General features: G+C 35.7%; 1 protein-coding gene across 1 annotated transcript in view; it reads right to left on the bottom strand.

Annotated features, from left to right (window-relative positions):
* Nucleotides 1-1226: 1226 nt before the first annotated feature.
* OTOG (otogelin) overlaps nt 1227-22624 on the bottom strand; it is a gene marked incomplete at both ends in the record, with an annotated part of 96697 nt that continues 75299 nt past the window's right edge. The window contains 16 exons of the mRNA XM_080618194.1: nt 1227-1427; nt 2689-2768; nt 7084-7129; nt 8354-8473; nt 8911-9015; nt 9787-9965; nt 10908-10983; nt 12109-12149; nt 13916-14014; nt 14476-14577; nt 15780-15890; nt 16270-16374; nt 17166-17378; nt 18276-18470; nt 20560-20698; nt 21599-21819. Coding sequence (XP_080474320.1) covers nt 1227-1427; nt 2689-2768; nt 7084-7129; nt 8354-8473; nt 8911-9015; nt 9787-9965; nt 10908-10983; nt 12109-12149; nt 13916-14014; nt 14476-14577; nt 15780-15890; nt 16270-16374; nt 17166-17378; nt 18276-18470; nt 20560-20698; nt 21599-21819 — 2033 coding nt within the window. The remainder of the gene's footprint in view (nt 1428-2688; nt 2769-7083; nt 7130-8353; nt 8474-8910; nt 9016-9786; nt 9966-10907; nt 10984-12108; nt 12150-13915; nt 14015-14475; nt 14578-15779; nt 15891-16269; nt 16375-17165; nt 17379-18275; nt 18471-20559; nt 20699-21598; nt 21820-22624) is intronic.

Raw genomic sequence — 22624 nt, 5'->3', positions numbered from 1 at the left:
ACAATTTAAATCTACAAAATAAAAGCTACTGAATTTTTGCTGCATATTGGTGGCAATCATTGGAAAATAAACAGCAACATTAACTTAAAGAAGAAAAAGGTTCATTACAACAAAATGTTAATTGTTGAAGTTCATAAGCAAAATTGCTTTTGAACTTTCAAACCTTAAAATTGTACATTTTCAACACCAAATACTTGCCATAAGAAGGTACATTCCACTATACTGGTGACCAAGATTTTCAACTTTGTTTCTCTTTTAGACAGACACATAATTCTGGCTTTCTTTTTCCTAATGAATTTTCACATCTTTAAAATTACTGTTAAACAAAGTTCATTCTCCTGCAAAACCAGTTTAAGTATAGTGTATTTCATTAGCAGATGTTTTCATTTAAACATTCTATCTATAGAATATATATATATTCTATAGATAGAATATATATATATTCTATGGATAGGATATATAAAGGATTGTAAAATGGTTTTCATTTGTTAAATCTGTGTATTTTCAGTTTGTGTCATATTGTTTAGCAGAAAGATAAAGTAAATAATGACTAATCTAGATAGCCTAACAATAACCTATCTGTTCATAAACTACATTTGCCATAATGCTTTTCACTGCAATACAAAATATGTTAGAAAAATTGGAATTGTTACCAGGGAATATTAAGTACAGCTATCAGTATTGACAATATTTCCCTGATTAAAAAAAAAAAATAAATCTTTAATTGAATTTCTTATACATGCTTTACTTTACAATAGGAATATGATTTAAACTGAAAAATTCACCTCATGTTGTCCAAGCACTTTTTCTTAATAGACACTGACTGTATTTGCACAGTTACAATTTATTCAAAATAGGGACTGCTGCCAGATAAGTCAATGATTTAAAACAGGATTGGGTGCCTGACAAATTGTGGGCCAGCCTTCCAGAACAAAATAGAGGGTGTTCTTGCTCTTGTGGTATCTCTAATGTAAAATCACCTTTTAAGTTGGCACATACCACAAGAACTCTTAAGCAGTCCCTGTGAATGAACACAAAGACAAATCACAATACAAACAATGAAAAAAAAAATATTCTGAAATTTAGAAGACTCCAAAAATTTTTCTACTTTTTTAGCATTAAATTGGTAAAATTATGTGGATTTGGTATTACATTTTTAATAGATAAACTGTTCGTATTTTCTTATACTGGGAAGAGCTGGGCTTGCTGCTTTCTTTCAAGTTTTTTTAAGACCATTGGCAAGAACAATCTGTAGGCTCTTGGATTGAATAGCTGACCCAGGTTGAATTACTGGTGCAATACAATTGCACAGTTCGTCTTTGTAGTCCAAGCTCCCTGCAGCATTTGCAGAATCTTGCATATGTGTTGATGTTGTAGTTGTAAATGCTTGCAGAGGGGCACTTTCCATCACATGAAACAATGTTCACCTGGTAACAAACATGAATAATAATCAGCAAATTGAAGTAGCTGTGAAATAAAGTTAGGAGTTCTCAGGGAAGTTCAAAGATATGAGACACCCATATCCAATGCAAAGCAGTGAAAAATTTGGAGTTATTTCTTCTACCCCTTAGGAAATCCCACAATATCTGAGTAATAAACTCTGAAGTATGTTGCACAGGTACGTCTTAATTTTCATCTTATTGAGATGAATGATGACTTTACCATCAATTTCAGTAAGAGCAGATTTTGGCTGTTAACAGACACAAAGAAACAACTTCAGTTTTGGATTTTAAAGTATTTATAACAACATTAGCTTGAATATAGCACCAAACAGTCTGTCCAAAACTCCCTACAGTATTTATTTCAGTGATACACTGATGCAGTATTGTTATACTGGTAGCAGTAAGGAGGAATATAAAAAATCAGTCCTTTGAAAAGGCAAAGGAAATTGTTACTAATGATACCTAAATTATAACACAGACTGTAACAGAAACAGTCATATAAACTCATAATATTTTCAAGTTTAATAGTCAGGATTTGTATTTCTGTTCAATGAGACACTGAAACTAAATTTGCTGGCTGCTCAATGGTTTACTCTACACAATGTACTTCCAGAGTAATTTTAGAGGTTACGGTTGTTTCCCTGTTCTCTTTTATTACAACTGTTCAAGGTGCTCTTACACATCTCACATAAGATGTCTGTCTGTACCCTTGTTGCTGCTCACACTGCCTTACTGCCTAGCAGGACACTGTTGGTGTGCTCCTACAGTAAATCCTTCAGCAGATACACGGATAGTGCCTCATTCTTTCTGCACATTTCACAGTATGCTCGTGCTACTGTCTAAAAAATTACAAACCCCAAGCCTTCAGGACCCATGATTGTTTTCTTCATGAAGTTGGCATTTAAATACTTTCCCTAAACAGATGGAAATTAAGCACATCTGCAGCCATTTTATCTGTACTATGTCACTGAAAGTTATATTCAATTTGCATATAATAATTGCATTATTTTGTATGCCTAAATGCATACAAAAGCAGAAGTCACATCCCCTTGTTCTTATTATTTGAGAAGATGATTGCTGAGAGTGGAGTGTAACAGTAAAACAGCTCCATGAAACACAGAAACCTCTGTCTTGCTGAAAGAAAGATGTAGACAATAGCATTGTGGAATTTGTGTTCCTTTTCTTCATTTTTATTTCTCTATATTTTGTATTGTATTAAAAGGAATTGTGATAGTTATTTACTTACTGGTGTGTTACTCCTGCAGTCATTCTTGCGGATAGTCATCCTAACAGTCACCTTTTTGCAGAATTTTCCATCTTCCTTACCTGCAAAATGGGTATTGGTTGAAAAATATTAGCTCAAAATTTTAAGCATTCCAGTGACAAGAACATTCCTGAACATTTTACGGTGTCAAGAAACACAAAGAAGAAAATACCCAATACATCACTGCACACACAAAACTCTGTCAAAGTGACATACATTGCATTGCATTTAAAGCTGTTCTATTTAATTCATTAAAGTATCTCTGATATCTCCAATAACAATTGAAAAGGTTCATTCTTCATTCAGAAGCCTTTTAAGAGAAAGCCAACTGTCTTTAAAAGAATTTTGTAAAATTGATCAACCACCCCTGGGAGATGGCTTGTTAATAATGCATAAAATGCATTTTCTATGAAATAACTGTAACAAGCTTTAATGGCAGCAGTTGCATTCCAGTGGCATAAATAAAGTTAAATTGAATGCTTAACAGCGGAGCCTGATGAAGAATAGGGCTTCAGATGACTTTACCTTTCTGTATGTATTTATTAAGTAAGAAAAAGAACACCAGTAATCAAATGAAATTTTTAATTTACATTTTATTAGCATTATTTCCACAATTTTTCTCACAGAATTATGTACAAAGCAAATGGGTGAAATAAAGAAGATAAGAAGAAATCTTAAAAAAGAAATAAGAAGAAGTAAATGAAATGAGGAGTTAAACTTCAGAAGTGAATAACGATCATTTGAAGAAAAGCAAAGAAGTTTAGTGTAGAGTTCAGTTGTTAGAGAACAGAAAGCAGAGTATCTTCTTATGATGATCCTCTCTGTGCTGAAGAAGCCACATCACATTGCAGATCTGCAAGAGAAATGAATAGACCATTTCATTATAACAGCTTCCACGAGGTTCAACAGCAGATTTTGCACACTATGATGCAGTCCTACATGGTTCTCTACTTGGAAAGCTGTATTTTCTTGCAGCCAAAAACCTCGGAGTTGTTAACAAAAGGTGAATACTGTTAGCTCCAGACGAGCAAGGGCAATGAAAGGCTCATTGGTTTGACCAATACCCAATACTGAACTGTGGCAGAGGTTTATTACATCTTGATGTGCGATGTCCAGTTCCCTGCTCTAATCACTGTCAAACCAGGAAATAATGCTTCCCAAAGAGAAACATCTTTTGTGTTGGGTTTTGGGGTTTGGGTTTTTTTATTTTATTTTTTTAATATGTGAGCCTGCTACTTTTTCTAGACATAGCAGAGTTTCTAGAGCATGAAAGAAAGTACAGCAGTCAATCTTCTTGGAAGCAAATAAACACGATCAGAAACAGCTGGCTACTGCTCGACTATCATTGAACTTAATTTGCTTAGGGAAAAAATTGAGGAAGGAGAGGAAAAAATTGTTTTTGAAAACACAAACCTTATGACTATTTCATGTTTCTCACAGTCCTATTCACGTCCTTTCTCTTACATCGTACATAGCGTGTAGGATGGAGTTTTCAGCGCAGCTATGGCTATGACTTCATCCAGGCCCTAGTGGAAGTACATCATCTCTCAAAGAAATAGATTAGAATGTATTTCCATGCATGTACTTTAGTGTCCAGTGGCTTTTAATGAGCTCTACAACATAATATACTTTTCCATCAATAACCTTACAAAATATGTGAGCATCATATACATGTGGTAATATAATGAGATTTTTTTTCACAGATGTACAATTGAAAATCCTTGCTTGGTTTTTGGGTTGACTTGTAACACTGCTGTCATCTAAAGTGATGTCAATATGCAAGAGTAGTATAGATTTCAGTGTAGTACTCCTGGAGTCATAAGTGTAATTTAATGAGGGATGTATCAGTGATGTACAAAATTATCGTAATTTTTCTTACAGAAATATAGGGGGATGTTTTCACAAATGCCAAAACAATTGCACTCATTCCATGTTACAATTCAAAAAATTAACATACTCTATTAGGAAGAACAAAGATAATCTCCAGCTTTTATGAAGTAAACACAGAGTAGTTATTTTCAGTATACTGTCCTAACTATGGATGGGAAAGAAATGAGCTGCTCTACTGTATATGCCACTGGAAGCAAAACTATACAATACATCATCAGTGAAAATGTTGCTTACAGAATAAGCTTTAACAAGCAAAGCCATCAGTCTCAATGTTTTACAGCACTGTAAAACATTTTTAAACGTGGCAATTTTAGACATGCAGCAAGCTAAAGACTACACGAGTGCTTACTACAACAGTACATTGTTGGCTAACAACAATGCACTGCCCACACAGTGCAAAGTGAAAAACAAAATAAAACCAAAATCTGAGCCACTGTGAACCATGAGCAGTTATACTACACTGCAGCTTTTGGCATAATTGGGTAACGTGAAGCCTGACATTCCTATCAGGGAGTACATTGTTGGAAATCAACAATGATGCTGTTTGGGTTGGTCCTACTTATTTCCAGGAAAATGTACCTGTGTAACAGCTAGCATAGGCTGTAGGTGTGACTGGACTAACAGGGAATGGGAGGAGCATTGACACTGAAGAACCTGGTAAGAATATTACATATTGAAGAGAGTACATGTTACAGAGGATTCCGTATCAGTATGAAACATTTTGGAGTTACTAGATTTTAGCATATTTGAGAAAAAAATTCAAGCTTTTCACAGGATCACAGAATGGCTGACGTTTTCAGGACCTCTGGTGGTCATCTGGTCCTACCTGCCTGCTCAAGCAGGGATCACTGTGACAGCAGCTCAGGACCATTTCCAGGTACTATTTACATTGCTAAGCCTAATGTCAAAACCAGGAAGAATCTGATCTACATTAGTATAACTAAAACAATATGATATCTAAATTTGAGTTGTCTTTTAGGGCTGCAAGAAAGAAGTAGTATAATTTTCTCTGAGCATCTCTGAAGTCACTGGATTTTTCAGGGCTTTAATTTTACTTTGTGATGCATGCCTCAGATTAATAACTTACTTTCATTTCATTATTTAAAAGTGTGATTATGACCTTTTTGTAAGTATAGTAGCAAGATCTTCTACCTTGCTGAAAAGTAGCTTAATGGATTTTTAACGGTCTTAATAAACTGGTCAGAAGCCATGCTATATGGCTGCTAAGGCATTGAAGGGTAATGTCTGAAAATCAAAAACTAATCTCAAAGAGCCTATGGAAAATTGGCTACAGAACTAGGACAAGTGCTTGAAACACAGGTCCATCAGAGTGAAAACACATGAAGAGATGTTACCATTTCCTCACAGTGATGAGGAGCAGGAAAAAAGCATGTAAATCTTCCACAGTTTCAAAAAACTTTGTACTACAAAATGTAATACATAGTGATTAACACCAAAAAATACCTCCCACTTGGCAACATATATCCCATTGCAGTAACTGTGCACATAGTACCCTATCGGGTAGTCACGTCAAGTTCCATTGCACCCAGCAGGAGATACCTGCACTTTTTTTCAATTCTTTCCCACAATTTATCTCCTACTCTCTTTAGTTTTTAGGTCACTACTCCAGCCTCTTGTGCAAACAAAGTGAGATATTTGCACCTTTTAAAAGATAGTACATTACACTGTCCAGTATAAAATCTCCTTTATAATTATTTATAACATTGTCAACTTCAAGCATTTGATCTTAATTTCTTCAGGTCAGGTATCTGCCCCAGGCTAGGTGCTTCATGAAATCAGCCAAAATGTTTCAGCTATGTACCAATATGTTAAGAAAATATATACTTATCTATGGTTTATATTAAGGATTAGCATATTTGGAACCTACTCCGTAAGGAATTATTTATTTTATTTTTTTCCAGAGAACCTTCATTAGCTTTCATAGATGTTAATATATATCTTGGTGATCAATTAAGGGAGATTTTTTTACTGTAAATTCTTTTAAAAGATATTGCCTGAAAGCGTCTGAACTATGTATACTAATGGACTCTAAGACTATGTTGCATTCAATTAATTATTTACAGTATCGACTTAGAAACTGCATAGATCAATCTTTTACTAAAGATATGAATGTAGATAAAGAATGTTTTAAGTTGCCTTTCAAAACACAGTATATTTAATTATACTAAATGCAGTTACTAGTATTTTGAGGAGTTTTACATAAGAACTACAAAATACTCAAGGTAGCAATTTTAGTGACTTGGCCAGCCACAATCATTTTCAGTGGAGTAAACCCTTTGGTGTTAAACTGCTTTCTCCTGATTTAACGCCACTAGTTTCACTGGTATTTACATGAGTAAAACTAAGAAAAGAATGGTCTTTGGGATTAGTGAATCAAGCTTTCATGCAGGAAAGAATTAACCTAGTTTCCAAGGTAACATCAAATCAGACAGACTTGTGAGGCAGGAAGCATCATTAATCACTTACATGTTCTGCAGCATCCCTCTAAGAATGGCACAGCATAGCCTCCAACCTGAAGAAGAAAGAAATAAAGAGGAAAAAACTTGATTTTTTTCTAACATTCATGCCTGTATATCTGCACTACTAGAAATATCTCCCAGATAAAGCTCTGCAACTTTATTCAGACAAATGCTGCACTCAGGTGAATGGATGAAGGTTTGGCCGTAAATGATCTAACTTGACTTTTAGCACAAGTGAGTATTAAGTGGCTTTTACTGAGTGCCATTGTACATCACCAGCTATCAAAATAGCTCCCACATTTGGAGAGCGAATAACTGTGCTAAGTACAACTCCATCATTAGAGTAAACCCCTGACTTCTTGTAGAGGCCATATTGACAATCACAAAAAAAAAAAAAAAAAAGAAAGAAAAATCACAACCCCCCGGATTCTGAATTCAAAGCAGGAAGAAATCTCATCTAAATGAGAAGTCACCCAATCCTCATAGAGGAGATCCACCTCTGCCTTCAGTGCTGTAGCATGAAGCACTCCTCAGAGCACTGTGGGAAGAACAGCTTTTTCAAAAGCTCTCTCAAGGGTACATTGAGAAAGAGCTCAATTTTTGATACCCACATCAACAAGCCTTTCACCTGCTACATAACTGAGACTTTCTGAAGAACCAATACATTGTTATCTGCAAGGAAGAACTACACCCAGATAGTTTCTTTAGGACTGTTTTCTGCTTGTGCACCATCATTCATTAAGAAAAGTATCCTCCCATTCACATGTAAATGTAGAGTTACAGAAAGCAATGTGAGATGTCGCCTGCCCACATTTTCTGACATTTAGTCTAATCTCATTTTCCAAATTCAAATAGAGCTTTTGCTTCTGCTGCAAAACTAGTCCACAAAACTTTATGTCTCACTGTAGAAAATATTTTCCTGATATTCAATTGTGACAAATCAAATTGCTATACACAGAAAATCAGTTAGAAAGGGAAAGTCCAACCCAGAATATCTTCCAAGTTCAGACAGCTGCATGAGGATTATTTTGGCATTACAAGCCTCTATGAAAAAAAGTATTTTCTGAGGTTAAGAAGAGGTCTCTCAGCTGTGTAACTTGGAAGTTTGGTGGCACAGTATGTGTATAGTTAGAGCCTCTCACCTTCAAATGTCTGGGCAAAAATGCAGGCTTTGCAAGAATTCATAAATTCTCCCTTCTTCCAGTAAAAACATCTTTTGTCAGTGTTAATCTTTTCATGCAAACATAAATCATGCAAACAATGTATCAAACACTGACCTTCACGCATTCAGTTTCATTAAAGGGTGGGCAGCCAACTGAAGAGGAGACCAGAACTGGCCCTATTGCTGTGTTAATGCATTCGTATCTGATGCAGTTTGAAATCCAAACAGTACCAGGCTGTTAAAAAATTGTAAAATAGAAACTTTACTCAGCAACTTAGCAAAAAAAGTATTATGAGTATTTATAATACAATTGCATTGAATGTGATCTTGTCTGAATCAAAAGTAATAATTATGGCAATATATAATTTAGATTCATGTTAAAGTTCTGTTGAAATACTCAACTTAAAAGTCCATTAAACATACAAAATGTTAAACAGATTCTAAAATAATCAAGTTGATGATAATTCTCTGTTATATCAAATCCCTTAATCTTCATAGACAAGTATATGATTGGCTCTCCAAGAAATTAATGTTGTGCACATACAAAACTATTCCTAGTATTTCGCCTAACAAATCTCTTCTTTGCACATTTTATATGGCAACGTGTGTACAGTATCACATACTTTTTTCTTACTTCTAAATATTTTGAGGGAGTAAGACGTATAGACTTACCTTAAAATTGGAAACTGTGCCATTATTGAAAGTGTGGAGACAAGATAAGTTTTTACAGCTACCACAGCAAGTTGATAAATCTTTTGAAGGCTGATAGACTTGGTTCTGCCAAAATCAAATAGATTATTCCTTGTATGAGACTGTCTTGCAGCTTAACATTTATTACTGCAATGGGCAAATTTACTTTTTTTTTTGTATCTGATTTTAGGGATGTTTTTTAAATAACTTTCAAAATCACATAGTTTACATTTGTACACACTGTACAATCATGAGACTTTTCTAAAATACCTTTGATGTTAATTGAAGTAAATGGGGAGAAGTTCCAACTCTGAGAGAATGAACTGGTCTTTCTACCATTTTCAAATGTAAGACTGACAGCTTACTTCAAGGACCACCGAAATTTTTACTTTCTACATTAGAAATCAAGTAAGTACATAACTAGACAGTCATCTGTATAATATATTCCCATAGCAATCATACTTTGTAAAAAGACAACCTATCATTTGCTTATTTTATAAAGCTGTTTTCACCAAATTTAGAATTCTTGTTTTATTTATAATAATTCTCTTCCCAGTTCTGATTGTGCTAATGTCTGCCATTAGTTTGTACCAGTTTGTGAATACAGCTGAAGTAATATAGGGATGCAATGGGGCACTGTACTGTGTACTTCAGTTTCTATAAGATTTACATGGGGGGAAAAAAGTGAAGGGAGTGAGACTTTTATAAACTTCCATGAGAAATGCAGTAGCATAGAGGTAGATCTCACAATTACTCTTTCCATCTTGTTCCTATGACTGTAGCTACTCACAAACACAACTAAAATTTAATTAAGACCACCCGTCACAATACACATATCTACAATTCTGAATTTCTTACAGCTTTGCACTTGGCAGCACAATCTATTGAAGACTGGTTTATTCGGTAGTATTTGGTAGAGGGATCAATCACATTAGTACAATGATAAATATGGCAAATGCCGCCTGTGCCATGCTCTACGATTGTCTGTCCAGGAAGCAGCACACCTCTCTCATTACTCAGACAAACTTTGTCTCTCACTACAAAAAAACACAAAAATAAACAGCACGCTCAGGCAATCAACTTGGTATCAAAATTCTGTTAAAAAATGTTTTAAACAGTAAAACAGGAATGCAAAAAGCTACCCTACCTCTTTAACTATTATGGGTCAGATTTGCATATATAAATGTTTAATAGCAGTCCAGTGCTTCACTACAATTGTCAAATTACTTCAAACATAACCATGCACGTAATCTAAATAAATATGTAATATTGTATTAGCTGAACCACCATAGTGGCAGTGCAGGTTTCTTCAACTGATTTGTTTTGTAAGTCTACTTATGATAAGAAATGTACCTAAGAAATATCTATTTCTCCCCAATGATTACTGAGGGCACAGAGGATAATTAGCTCAGAAGTATACATCTTTGCTGTAGAAATCTAGACAAGGACAATCCCAACTCTGTTGGCCAACTGGGTTTGTCACAGGAATTATTTTTTCCTGAGTTTTCACAGATGTGATTGGGTATACTTTAAGATGAATTTGCATGGTGCTGAATACTAGTCTTGATCTTGTAAAGCACATAACCATGCCACCAGCTCCTGATAAGTCCCATAATGGGTTAGTGGGACTTCTTTTTTGTGGACATTGAGTGTATGTTTTAGTTTCTTGCTGGAGTCCTTACTTCACCTGAGCAAAATGAAGGCTGCTCAGTCAACACCAATCAATTTGCCCAAAATGCCTCTATTTCCTGCACAGACCTCCTGCTGCAGGAACTGATAGAATACAAGAACAGGCCATAATCAACCAAGTATTTAGCGGGGGGTCTTATTTTCTTGCCTTTTCCTACACTACTTCTGAATTAAGTCAGTCAACCCTTCCTCCTCTGTACATGCTCAAAGTGAACATTTGATTTATAATTCCTAATATACCTTAGTACTTTAAAGGGTATTTCTTTGCATTAAATTATTTTCTGACTTACCGCATTTGTACTTAACACAGTTACAGATATTTTCTGTACTGTTCTGAAACTGATCATCTCTCTGAAGTTTCTGTCCCTAAGTGTATAAAAGAAGAAAAAAAAAAAAAAAAAAGAAGTGAAACAACAGTGTTTTCTTATCTGTATGATCTTTTTCTTTAAGACACCTTTCAGTCGGGGTTTGAATAGCACTATCTGTTGCCCCTAGAAACCTATTTTGAATCCATTTTCATCAGCCACAGGGACACTTAATTTGTTACTGACAACCAAAGGGGAATTAATTTTTTTTTACACCTGAAAAAGAGGAATTGTTGTTGGTGTCAGTACAGCAGACATTTAGGACAGAAAAGACTATGGGAGGCCAAAAAATAAATGAAATGTCTTGCTTTTGTACAGAAATATCCCTGAAGTGTATTCTTTCATGTAATAACTTAATGGATGGAAATAGTACTACAATAGCACAGATGTACTTTTATATTTTGCCTTTTATTATTTATATGTATGCATATTAAAATTTTTCTCCTAATTTTCTGCAAGTCTTGATTCCTTATGCCCATCTATGAAATGAAAGTACTAACAACAACCTTGCTTACAAAACATTTTGAATTTCCTCTATAAATATAAATACTATTTACAATTTCTTCCTAGGACTCCAAATCATAATTTTTATTAATTACTCACATGGAAATACTATTTTCTCCATAAAATAATGACAAGCAAAAAGTACACCCAGTACTGACCAAGAACCTAACCCAGCAATGATAATAAGCACTTTTGCAATGCAGAACAAGTCACAATGAAACACAGTTTCTGCTCTGTCAGTGATCTGAGCGCATGATGTATCTTAACATACTCCCTATAACAAATAAGATTAACAAAACACTGATGCTTTAAAAGCATTTACTTCTGACCCTTTAAAAACAAAATTTCATCCTGTGGTGCACGAAAGCAATCTCACCCTACAAATGCTTCAGGGCAGGATATGGTCATAAAAAACTCCAGAAATATCAATGCTATACTGCCATTTTATTCTGCAAGATATTTAAGCTTAACTAGCTTCTTAAAAATGGATATATATTCTTGTAAAGCAATAAAAAGGAGAATGACATGGCATTTCATATTTCACTGATAAAACTATTAGATGCTGAGAAATAGATTTATTAAGAAATTAAGTAAAAAATACTGACAAAGATTAATTCCATACCAGTTCGCACTGAGGTTTGGGGATTGTGTCACATGCACATTCTAAAAAAAATACAATAACAGAAACAACAGTTTAGAAAGTTATATGCTATTTGCTTAAAACAGAGCATCAAAGAGAGTAGAAAAACCCAGATTTACAAGTCATCACTGAAGAAATTCTGCTGGTTTTTGAAATATACCCATCTGGGGAATTCAGAATTATATTTGATTTCTTTCCATCCTGAAAAATAATACCAGCTTCTATGACCACCTTTACTTATTACAACAATTTACAGTATAAACTGCAATCCATCTGAACACATTAAAAAAAACATGATCATTCTAGTTGCTAGTCTCCTCGCAGTGACAACAATTGTTACAATCAATATAAAGCAATGGAGAATTGTGTTTAAGGCATCACAGAGATGTACGATATATTACAGTCTCTCTAAATTGATAAATTCCTGACCTGTGAGTCTAAGGTGTTTTTGTTGGTTTGCTTTTTCTTCATCTGTTTGTTTTGTTTTTGTTTGGGTTTTTTTTGGGGGGGTTTTTTGGCTTTTTTTTGGAGGTGGGGAGGTTAGCCATAAATAATTAACTAACTGTGATGGGATAGAAAATAAAACTAGAGGCTTGTGGGTTGAGGTAAGGACAGGGAGAGATCACTCACAAATTACTGTCACTGACTTGACTTGGGGAAATGAGTTTATTTCCAATCAAATTAGAGTAGGATAATAAGAAATAAAACCAAATCTTGAAACATCTACCCCCACCCCTCCCTTCTTTTCAGACTTCTGATTTTCTCTACCTCCTCCCTGCAATGGGAAAGAGAATAGGTGTTGTGGTCAGTTCTTCATGTTACCTCTGCGCTCCTTTCTCCTCAGGGGAGGACTTCTCACTTTTCCCCTGCTCCAGCATGGGGACCCTCCCTTAGGAGGCAGTTCTCCATGAATTTCTCTAATGTGAGTCTTCCCACAGGCTGCAGTTCTTCACAAACTGCTCCAGTGTGGGTCCTTAAAATGGGGTGCAGTCCTTCAGGAGCAGACTGCTCCAGTGTGGGTCCCCCCTGGGGTCACAAGTCCTGCCAGGCTCCACGGCTTCCCACAGGGTCACAGCCTCCCTTTGGGAATTCTGCTCTGGTGTGGGGTCCTCCATGGGCTGCAGGTGGATATCTGCTCCGCCACAGACCTCCATGGGCTGCAGGGCACAGCCTGCCTCACCATGGTCTGCACCAAGAGCTGCAGGGGAATCTCTGATCCAGTACCTGGAGCGCCTCCTCACCTCCTTCTGCACCAACCTGGGTATCTCCAGAGTTCTTTCACGTATTCTCACTCCTCTTTTTGGCTGCAACAGCTGTCATGTTGACAGTTTTCCCCCTTCATAAACACATTATTCCAGAAGCGTTACACTGTCGCTGATGGGCTCAACCTTGGCCAGAGTGGCTCCATCTTTGAGCATCTGCCATTGGCTCTAACTGACATGGGGGAAGCTTCCAGCACCTTCTCACAGAAGCCACTCCTGTAACTTCTCTGCTACAAAAACCTTGCCATGCAACCCAAATACACTAACTCTTACAAAGTTTTCAAAATGATAAATCACCCAGTTGGAACAGGCAAATTCTACAGCATACTATCATCCATGTGAAGCAAGAAAAAAACAAAACAGGCAGATTAAGAAGTTCTGTACCATAAGATGACTTTTCCATATCATTTGTTCATGAACAGATCACAACGATATAGTTGGTTGAAACAAGACTTAAACCCAAGAGTCCAAAGCTCTTGTCAGTGTCTTATTGTCTAATTAACTAAAATGAAAATCAATCACTTTACCACATGTCCGAAAGGGGCAGCATTTCTCTGGGCTCCATACCTCCACCAAAGACATGCCTAGCATACATTTGAATTCAGGACAACGATGTATTTCACAAACTAAAATTAAAGAAAAGAAAGTCCAACAAATACAAGTTTGTCATATTTTGATGAATGGAAATATGAATCAAGAGAGAGCAAATTACTTATTCATAATAAATACTTTTAGAAAATATCTTACTTGAAAAGACAATAATCTAAATGTAAACATTAGCCATAATAATAGCATGGAGTACAACCACTCTAGGCAATATTTAAAACAATTATAAATCTCCATAATTTGTGGCCTGAAAGTATTAATTTTTCTTTATGGTATAGATATTGAGATAATGCTTTAGGCATATGAAGTTTTAGAAGTAAAGTTATTACCTTTAAAATCTTTCAAGACTACAGATGACAGCATGCTTATATGCACAAGTGGAACTATCTCTCTGAGCCACCATTTTTGGCACTGAACATCCACACTACAAAATTTGACATGTTCTCTATTACTTAAAATATCAAAATTAAGTCAAACTTACTACAGTGGTATGTAGGACAACACCGCTCTGTAGTGTTGCCATCCACGATAAGAACTTCTCCTTCTTGACATTTGGGTATTTGATCAGAGCAAGCCTCGCATGCTGGAAAAAACAAGTATTTAAAAACACAGGGAGAAATTTTACCACTTCCTAGGAAGCATGCCCATAATTTTGTCACAGACATATATGAAAGAGAACAGAGATGCTCTACATTCATTCCTTATAGCCCTAAACAAGAGGCTAGTTTTAGTACAGCTTGCCTTTCCTTTGTCTCCTACTATAAAGAATGAATATACTATTTGTGAGATGGATCACAACAAACAGGATTTTCTTGCCTTTCTGTTATGCAAAATTTTGCTAGATTTTCTCTCCTACCAAGTCATACTGCTGTTTTCAGGAATGTGCTTCTGCCCAAATCATAGGATCTTTGATCCCCAGTAAGGGGCATCTTCTGTGATTCCTGTGTTAATCTCCTACTTGAACACATATGAAAACCACAATAGGTACTTTCTGATATGCACAGTGCAAAGACTCATTATATCAAAAAAGAGACAGAAGGATGCTACGCAGACAACGAAGAGCCGAACACATCACTGTCACATGATCAAAGTAACCCCTGTTTATTGTAAATAGCAGAAGTGTAGGTCAAGTTTTCTATTACTGCTCATACTCAAATTTTTGCACATGGAAGAGCTAATCAAGATGAGTCAGCCTTTGATTCACAGATATCTATGGGCAAAATGGCAAAACCAGAGTAAATTCAATAGGACCTCATTATAACATTATTATCAGAAAACCCATATGGTAACATCAGATCTCCTACACTGATGCTAAAAGTGCAATTTTATTATTGAATTCAGTCATTAAAGGACAAACCACAAAGAAACTGAAAAAATTTGTGTTATAGGCTCATATGGGGTATTTACAATTGAGTAAGATGGGCCACAGCTGATAAAACAGGATACAGGAAGCAAGAGCATATACAACTTCAGCCTTTTTTCAGATGAAATGTCTGTGCACTGTACATGGACAGTCTCTCAAAAGCCCTCAGCTACCTCATCCATGGACTCCACCACCACCCAAGACCCAACTACTCAGCTTCACAAAGCTGTCTTGTGACTCTTGGTGATTGTTGACATTTCTTGTGTTTTATAAAATTAATGTCCTTTTTTTTTAACCACTTTCAAGTCTTACTATATTGGGAGAGCTAAAGGAAGTATAAGGAGCCTTAATTAGCAAGATACTAGTAGACATCATTGCATACGTAAAAACACTTATAGTCTCAAACAGCCAGGATACTGTACCACATATATAGGAAATGCAGCAGGTACTCTCCACCCGAGCAGCAATTAGCGTTTGATCGTCTCGACAGCTTGGCATCTGCTCCACTGGTTCACATTTTGCTGGATCACATTCTGAAAAAAGGCACAAGAGATGTATTTCTGTATAGGAAATCTGGCATTCCTCCTTTGCTATGCTATATCTTTAACAAATGGCAGTGCAGAGCAGAGGTACTACAAAGGTGTTTTCAAAAAAATGTTTACCTTGTATTGCAAGAGAGCAAAGACACATTCTTGCCTGACCAATAAGCACATCATTCATCTGCTTCATCATTCTATCTGCTCAAATAGAGGCACAGACCAACCCTGAGCTTTTAGATGAAAGAGAATATGATAAATGGCCATATTAACAATGAGTCTACACTAACTACCTTTTTGCTTCAAAGTTGAGCTGTTTAGTTTACTGAGTATCTTTTACAGGATGAACTTTCTCATCTTTTGAAAATAAACCTACCGCAAGCATAGTTGGGACAACAGGATTCTTCACTGTAGTAAGTGACCAGCTTTTCCAAGCCATTACACTCAGGGATTAAGGTTTCACAGAGGCTTTGATTACAAACTGTTACGAAAAGGGAAAGAAAAAACTATCTTATGATTTTATAAGTTGAGTAGAGCAATGGCAAGCAGTATTTGCAGTTTGATAACCCAAATCTCCGAATAACAACATGAATATGAAAACCACAAGAAGCCAGCAAAATCCTCTGAGCCAGTATTCAGAAGTGTCTGGCATTTGCAGCACTCTCCATGGAGGCAAAGTTAAACTAGAGCTGAGTCCTTGTGAGAATATAAAATAAAATAAAATGAAATAAAATATAAAAGTATAAAATATAAAATATCCCATTGAAAAGGCACTGCAACATCATCCCAGGTGGTAAAAACATGAAAACTGCTTGCCATTTTTTTATAAAGATGGACTTTCTAATCTAAATAAGGATAAAAAAAAAAAAAAAAGAAGGTTTTATATCCTTTTTTTTACTGCTCACTTTGTAAATTAGATAATCATCTGATCCTTTTTTTTCTTGCAATTAGTTGTATCATTTATTTGTATTTGGATATTAAAAATAAATCAGTAGCCTGTACAGCTGAAACACAATTCATATCCAGATAAACACAGTGCTATCTGAGTCTTTATAACCCTTTTCTCCCTTTACCATTCTCCCAAAACCTTGCTATTGAGGATACTGAGCCAAATAATACAAAGTTTTTACAGTTTTCTACATAATCTGTAAATTCAAATCCAAGTTTTTCATTCACTTCAAAAGTAGAATGTGTAACAAGAAAACAAACTTCAGAGAAAGGATATCTGCAAATTCCATCAGGCAGCATTCATAATTATTGAGGCATACTTACTACAGATCTGCTGAGGACAACATGTCTCGTCACTAGGAACAAGCAAGGCCACTTCTGCAAATTGCTGACAGTGTAAATTGTGGATATCTGAACAGTCATACTCCACCGGAACAATGGTCTCACTGTCAACACATTTTTGCATACAGCATCCGCTCAAAGAAGTTTTCCAGATCTCACCTACTGCATGAGGTGCTCCTGAGCTATCTGTACAAGCTAGATCAAGACAACAGAAAATGGAAGTAATTCCTTTTTACTTTAAATTTTGCCCACCATTTTCTTACACAGTGGGTGTGGATCTATGAAGTATAAAAATCCCAGAGTGTTAAAGGCATCACCTATCCCCATCATCCCACAAAAAAGTGAAAGAGGAGACAATCTGAGACTAAGTTTGTTTGAGAAAGCAAGACACTCAATATCCCCCAGAGGATCAAGGCCTCCACTTTGTTTTGTGTCGCCCCTGCAAGGCTAGTCACTTAAAATCCCTATCCAGTCGTTCATTTTTAAACCAATGATCTGAAAATAAATTACTTTTTTATTTCACACACATCAAAACCATTATTAATTTACAGGGCTTTATGCAATCTGATTTATAATAAACTGCATCTTTAAAGTTTATGTAGTTAGTGTTAAGTATTGGTCCAATTGGTCCATAATTTGATATGTTCAGGCAGAATTGTAATGAAAATAAATATCAATGCCAGCAGAAAGAACAGAAGGCATATACATGTATTATTCAAAATGTGCAATTAACTCTTGCCACATGTCTTTTGAATGCCATTTACTTTCAACAGGTTGGACCCTTGGCAAATGACTAAGAGAAAAGGAGGTCAAACTAACATAAGTAGAACGCCAGGAATGCATAAACATAAGCAAAAACTTTGATTTTAAAAAGCATCCTTTAGCTGAGAGAAGGTGAGCAAAATTCTATGTCGTAAGGACATTCCTTGATTGTTCACGTGTACAGTTTAAGTTTACTGACTACCTAAAGTCCTCAACTGAATGACATATGCAGAACCCATACAACACCAGGCCAGAACTCAACTTATTACTAATCAAGTATCTGACCACCAACTTGCAGATAATAAAGAAGAAAATCACATCCAAATATACCACATTTTTCTTCAGGAATACAGATAGCAGTGTGAGCTCTGTGAAGGATGGTCCCTCCAGCACAGATGCAGCCTTCTGTCAACACTGAGCAGGAGTCTGAGTCCAGAGAAACAACCTCGTTATTCTGACAACTATCTGGAACTTCACAGGCAGCTATACAAGCCCGATAGGAGAAGTTTTCAGAGCAGGGGAAGGCTAGGATGGAAATAAACAAATCAGTCATTCTGAAATTGTAATCACATGAGGCAATACCTAAGAGAAGACGCTATAGTATTCTTGTCAGTTTCCTGTGCTTGCCAATTCACTTGGATCTACCAGCCTAAAACACTGATGCAGACTAGTTACCTTCTACATGACAAATTCAAACAAATGGAACTTGCATGTGCTTTTACTCCTCTTCTTGTAGCAACATCTTCATTACGCTTCAATTTGCATTTTGGCAGTAGATATATTAAATCATGCAACAGTGTTGATGTAAAGTAATTTAAACTTCAAAAACATTTGTAAGTTAGACTACATGGGTTAATAATGCAGTGTTCTGAATCGTTCTGAATACTTTGCAGTGGCTAAACAAAATGCAGTAATTAGTAAAGTGGAAAGGTTTGTTAATTACAAAAATATATATGTAAAAGCAAATTTAGCAATTTTTACCACGAAATAATAAAGAATGGGATCAATTATTTATTATGTTTAATAGATATCCACATTAATTAATCTCTTCTGTGTTATTTTTAAGTCAAAGAACACAGTTAAATTTTACATTCTTTACTAGTGTAAATTCATTGGCATGTTATGAGTACCTGCAGAAATAGATAAAAAAAAAAAAAGCATCTCATTTTGATTTAGCTTTTGCTGTCGAAAACTTAACATGATTTTTTCAAAAAAAGCTTCATAAATATGGCAAACAGAGAATGACTACAAATGCCAACAGTGTGGTTGTGTGGAAGACCAAAATATATTATATTCATCATTTAATGATGCCTAAATTATACAGCAATATCATCTGGAATCATGGTAATGAGAAAAAGTCCAGTTCACAGCGGGTCTGTCTGCTCAAAAACAAAGGTTCCAGTTCAGACTTCAAAGATTAATTGGGAGAGCAGGCTGATTTTATCCAGCTCCTCACTACTAAAAATGGCCATAATGCTCTACAGAAAATGTATTACAGCCCTGAAAATACAGGAACTTGGACTTTTAAAAATCATTGTACATCAAGTCAACATTTAATGACCACTAAATCCAGATGCGGCTTCATGGTTCTTCCTTACTGGGCACGCACCACCAGAGGTCACTGTGGTACAAGAGTAATGTGTCCCTTCACAATAAATGGAATAGATAACTATATTTACAGATATATTTTGTAATATCTTTTTAAACAGTTATTTTCTAATAAAATCCATACAAACTGAAGATTTTTTTTAATTGACTGTTTTTAAGCTTTAGACTCTGTAAGTATTTGCAGTGCATTACAACATGCCTGCACACAGTCTGCATATGCATATACACCTTAAATCACTTTAAAACAGACATCATTTATGATTTATATGTACAGCGAGTTCTCTCAGTTTTGGGGACCACACTTCACCAATAAGTCTCCCTTTTCAAGCACAGGTGTCCCTACGTCATCACTGTATAGGGCTCTTCCTCAGTGATCACTGACAGCATAAAGAGATGCTGTAATCCACATCTTCTATTCACTGACAACTACAAATCACATTTGGCCTTACATTTTAGTATGCTGCTATGGGAGGTGACTTCCACCAGGATACCTTAGCTCTCAGATTTTACTCCTTACCTTCCCTCTGATATCAAAGGTGTTTAATTTCTCTAATGCTTTTGCCAAAGGCACAGCTTTCTGCAGCAGCAGCAAAGCAGATATCACCAATTCAAAGCACCTTCAAAGAACTTGCTTTCTGTGGCTTCCTCCTTTCCACAAACAATTCTGGGTTTTTAGGTTTTATCAATGGAAAGTGGCTAAGAGAAATGAACACTACATTGCAAGTGAGAATATCTGACTTCTACAGTTAAGTACAAAATAAGCCAGAGGTAGGCTTCTGAGCAAGGTTACTTTTTCCATTTATGAAATGGCTATAATGATCCTGATACCTTTTGCACACTGCTTTTAACTGTATCATTAAAAAAACGCTGAATTTATCATCTCAATCATGACTTCCGAAGTACATGAGGACTCAAGGAGCACTGGTATTTTCAACTTACAGTAACTTTATATTAGGCAAATTTTGTCTCTGAACACTAGAGGTATACATACATGCAGAATACTTACGACAGTAATCAGAGCTCCTCCATTCTATACAAATATTAAATTTGTTGCACATTGCCACATAGGCAGCTAGCGAAATGCATGGATTTCGAATGTACTCAGTGTCTTGAACCCATATATCACAGAATAGCTCAGGTGGAACCTAACAAAGAAAAAAAAAAAAATATTGCACCTTCACTGGGACCCTGCTAGGTAGGAAAAAGATTGACCGTTTAAAATATCAGCTACAAAAAATGAAGCCAAAAATTCTTTGTTCACAATAAACAAGAGGCCATCAGGCTTCACTGATATACAAAGAGAATCTACTAGTATTTAAAAGGCTTTCCAAATGGTGACTTCCTTATACACTGCAATCTCATTCCTTGGAATTGCAAGACAAGAGCTAATACAGTTTTTCCAGTAGAAGGCACAATTACTCATAGTTCTTTATTCTTCCTTACTTCTGTATTTGTCTATTTTGGCCTCCTCTTCATCAAACTCAACAATATACTAAAGGTGAAATGGCAAATTTACTCATATGATCACAAATGAATACTTTATTTGCACACTGCAAGTTTGTTATTTTCTTTGGGTTTGCTTTAAATGATCTGTTCTACCTTCTCATCTCTCTAGGCTGGAGCTCCCTGTCTCTACAGCCTTTCAGAGTGCAGGCTCTCAAATTACCTATTGCAACTTGGAGCTACTTAAATTACAGAAAGCTTGAGGATGAATTAAATCCTAAAAGTATTTTATTTTATTTTGCTCTACATCATATTGATACAAGTGAATTATCTGGGACTAATTTATAAATTAGATGGTATTGTCAAAATTAACAGAGATATATAAATGTATTCTGAAAGTGTGAGTTGCATATTGTAAATCTCCTACGAAGCTGCCACTCTCTTCAGTATCTTTTACCTTGCAACTGTAGATACAAAAAAGTATATATTTCATTCCATAAATGTGGTTGCATGTAGTTTCACATTAATGAAATTATAAAGTATACAAAAACATCAGAACTGCATCTCTCTTGAAGTGTAAGCTTCCGAAATAGTTAACATACATAAGGATGACAGCTGCTGAAGGTCTGGTTCAACACCATTCTTAAGCACTCTGAGCAGTCCATGACTGAGCAATTAGTTTCCTGATGCCTGTCTTCTCCAACATACTTTAACGTGTCTGGCACTTGCCAGCTGTCTATAAAAGTCGTTGGAGCATCACTTTTGCTTAAAACTGTCCTGTTGGGTAGCATCAGATCGTTTTCCAAGCTTCTATCACAAACCCCTGTGTATGATCAGAAGGAAAAAGCAGGTTAACACTGAATGGTTCATTCTGAAGTATGTTTGAAGTGGCATATTCAAACAAATAAATAGCTTACAAAAAGCTTTTATAACATGACATTATCACAACCCACAACAAATGTAGAAAGTTCTTCGGAGGATCACAAAATACACAAAATTCAGACAAGTTAAGCAAAGCAAAAGTAAAGATGCATCTATAAATGGAAATACATCCCATATCAAAGAGCTGTTCAGATAGCCCAGCTATGGCACACAAATGTCACCTCTCAGTTGCATAAGCACTAGATAAAAATGTAGTTTAAAAAATGTTACAAAGCACCTTCATGTAACTGTAAATGTTATCAGAAAAGGGAACTCCCATAAAAATGCCAAGATACTCATCTGATACTGCAGAAATCTTGTACTATTCTACTTATGCTTCTGAGCAGTCTTAAGCATCTATTGGCTTAAAAACTACTATAAAAGTGCATCTTTTGTCACTTCCAGGTATACTTATATTATCCCCCAGCAGGGTCAAAAAACCCCAACCTTTTCTGTGTTTAGTTCTCAGAAGGCAGCATACCATTTTATTCTTGTTTAAACTAAGGTAGTTGGCAACACTTTGGAACAAAGGAAGCAATGTAACACATGGAGAGTGACTTTCGTCAACACAGCATCCAGGAGACAATAGTCTCCTCTGGAAGTCCTTTAAGAGTCGGCAGGTATAAAAATGCAGTCACTCATTCTTTCTTCCTAAGTACAATTTCTCAGACTTTCATATCAGACTTCTAGAATGTTTTCTTCTGATA

This window comes from Psittacula echo (assembly GCF_963264785.1).
Source record: "Psittacula echo genome assembly, chromosome: 5".
Lineage (NCBI taxonomy): Eukaryota > Metazoa > Chordata > Aves > Psittaciformes > Psittacidae > Psittacula > Psittacula echo.
The sequence above is the reverse complement of the archived record's forward strand: the minus strand, read 5'-3'. Positions and strand labels throughout refer to the sequence as shown.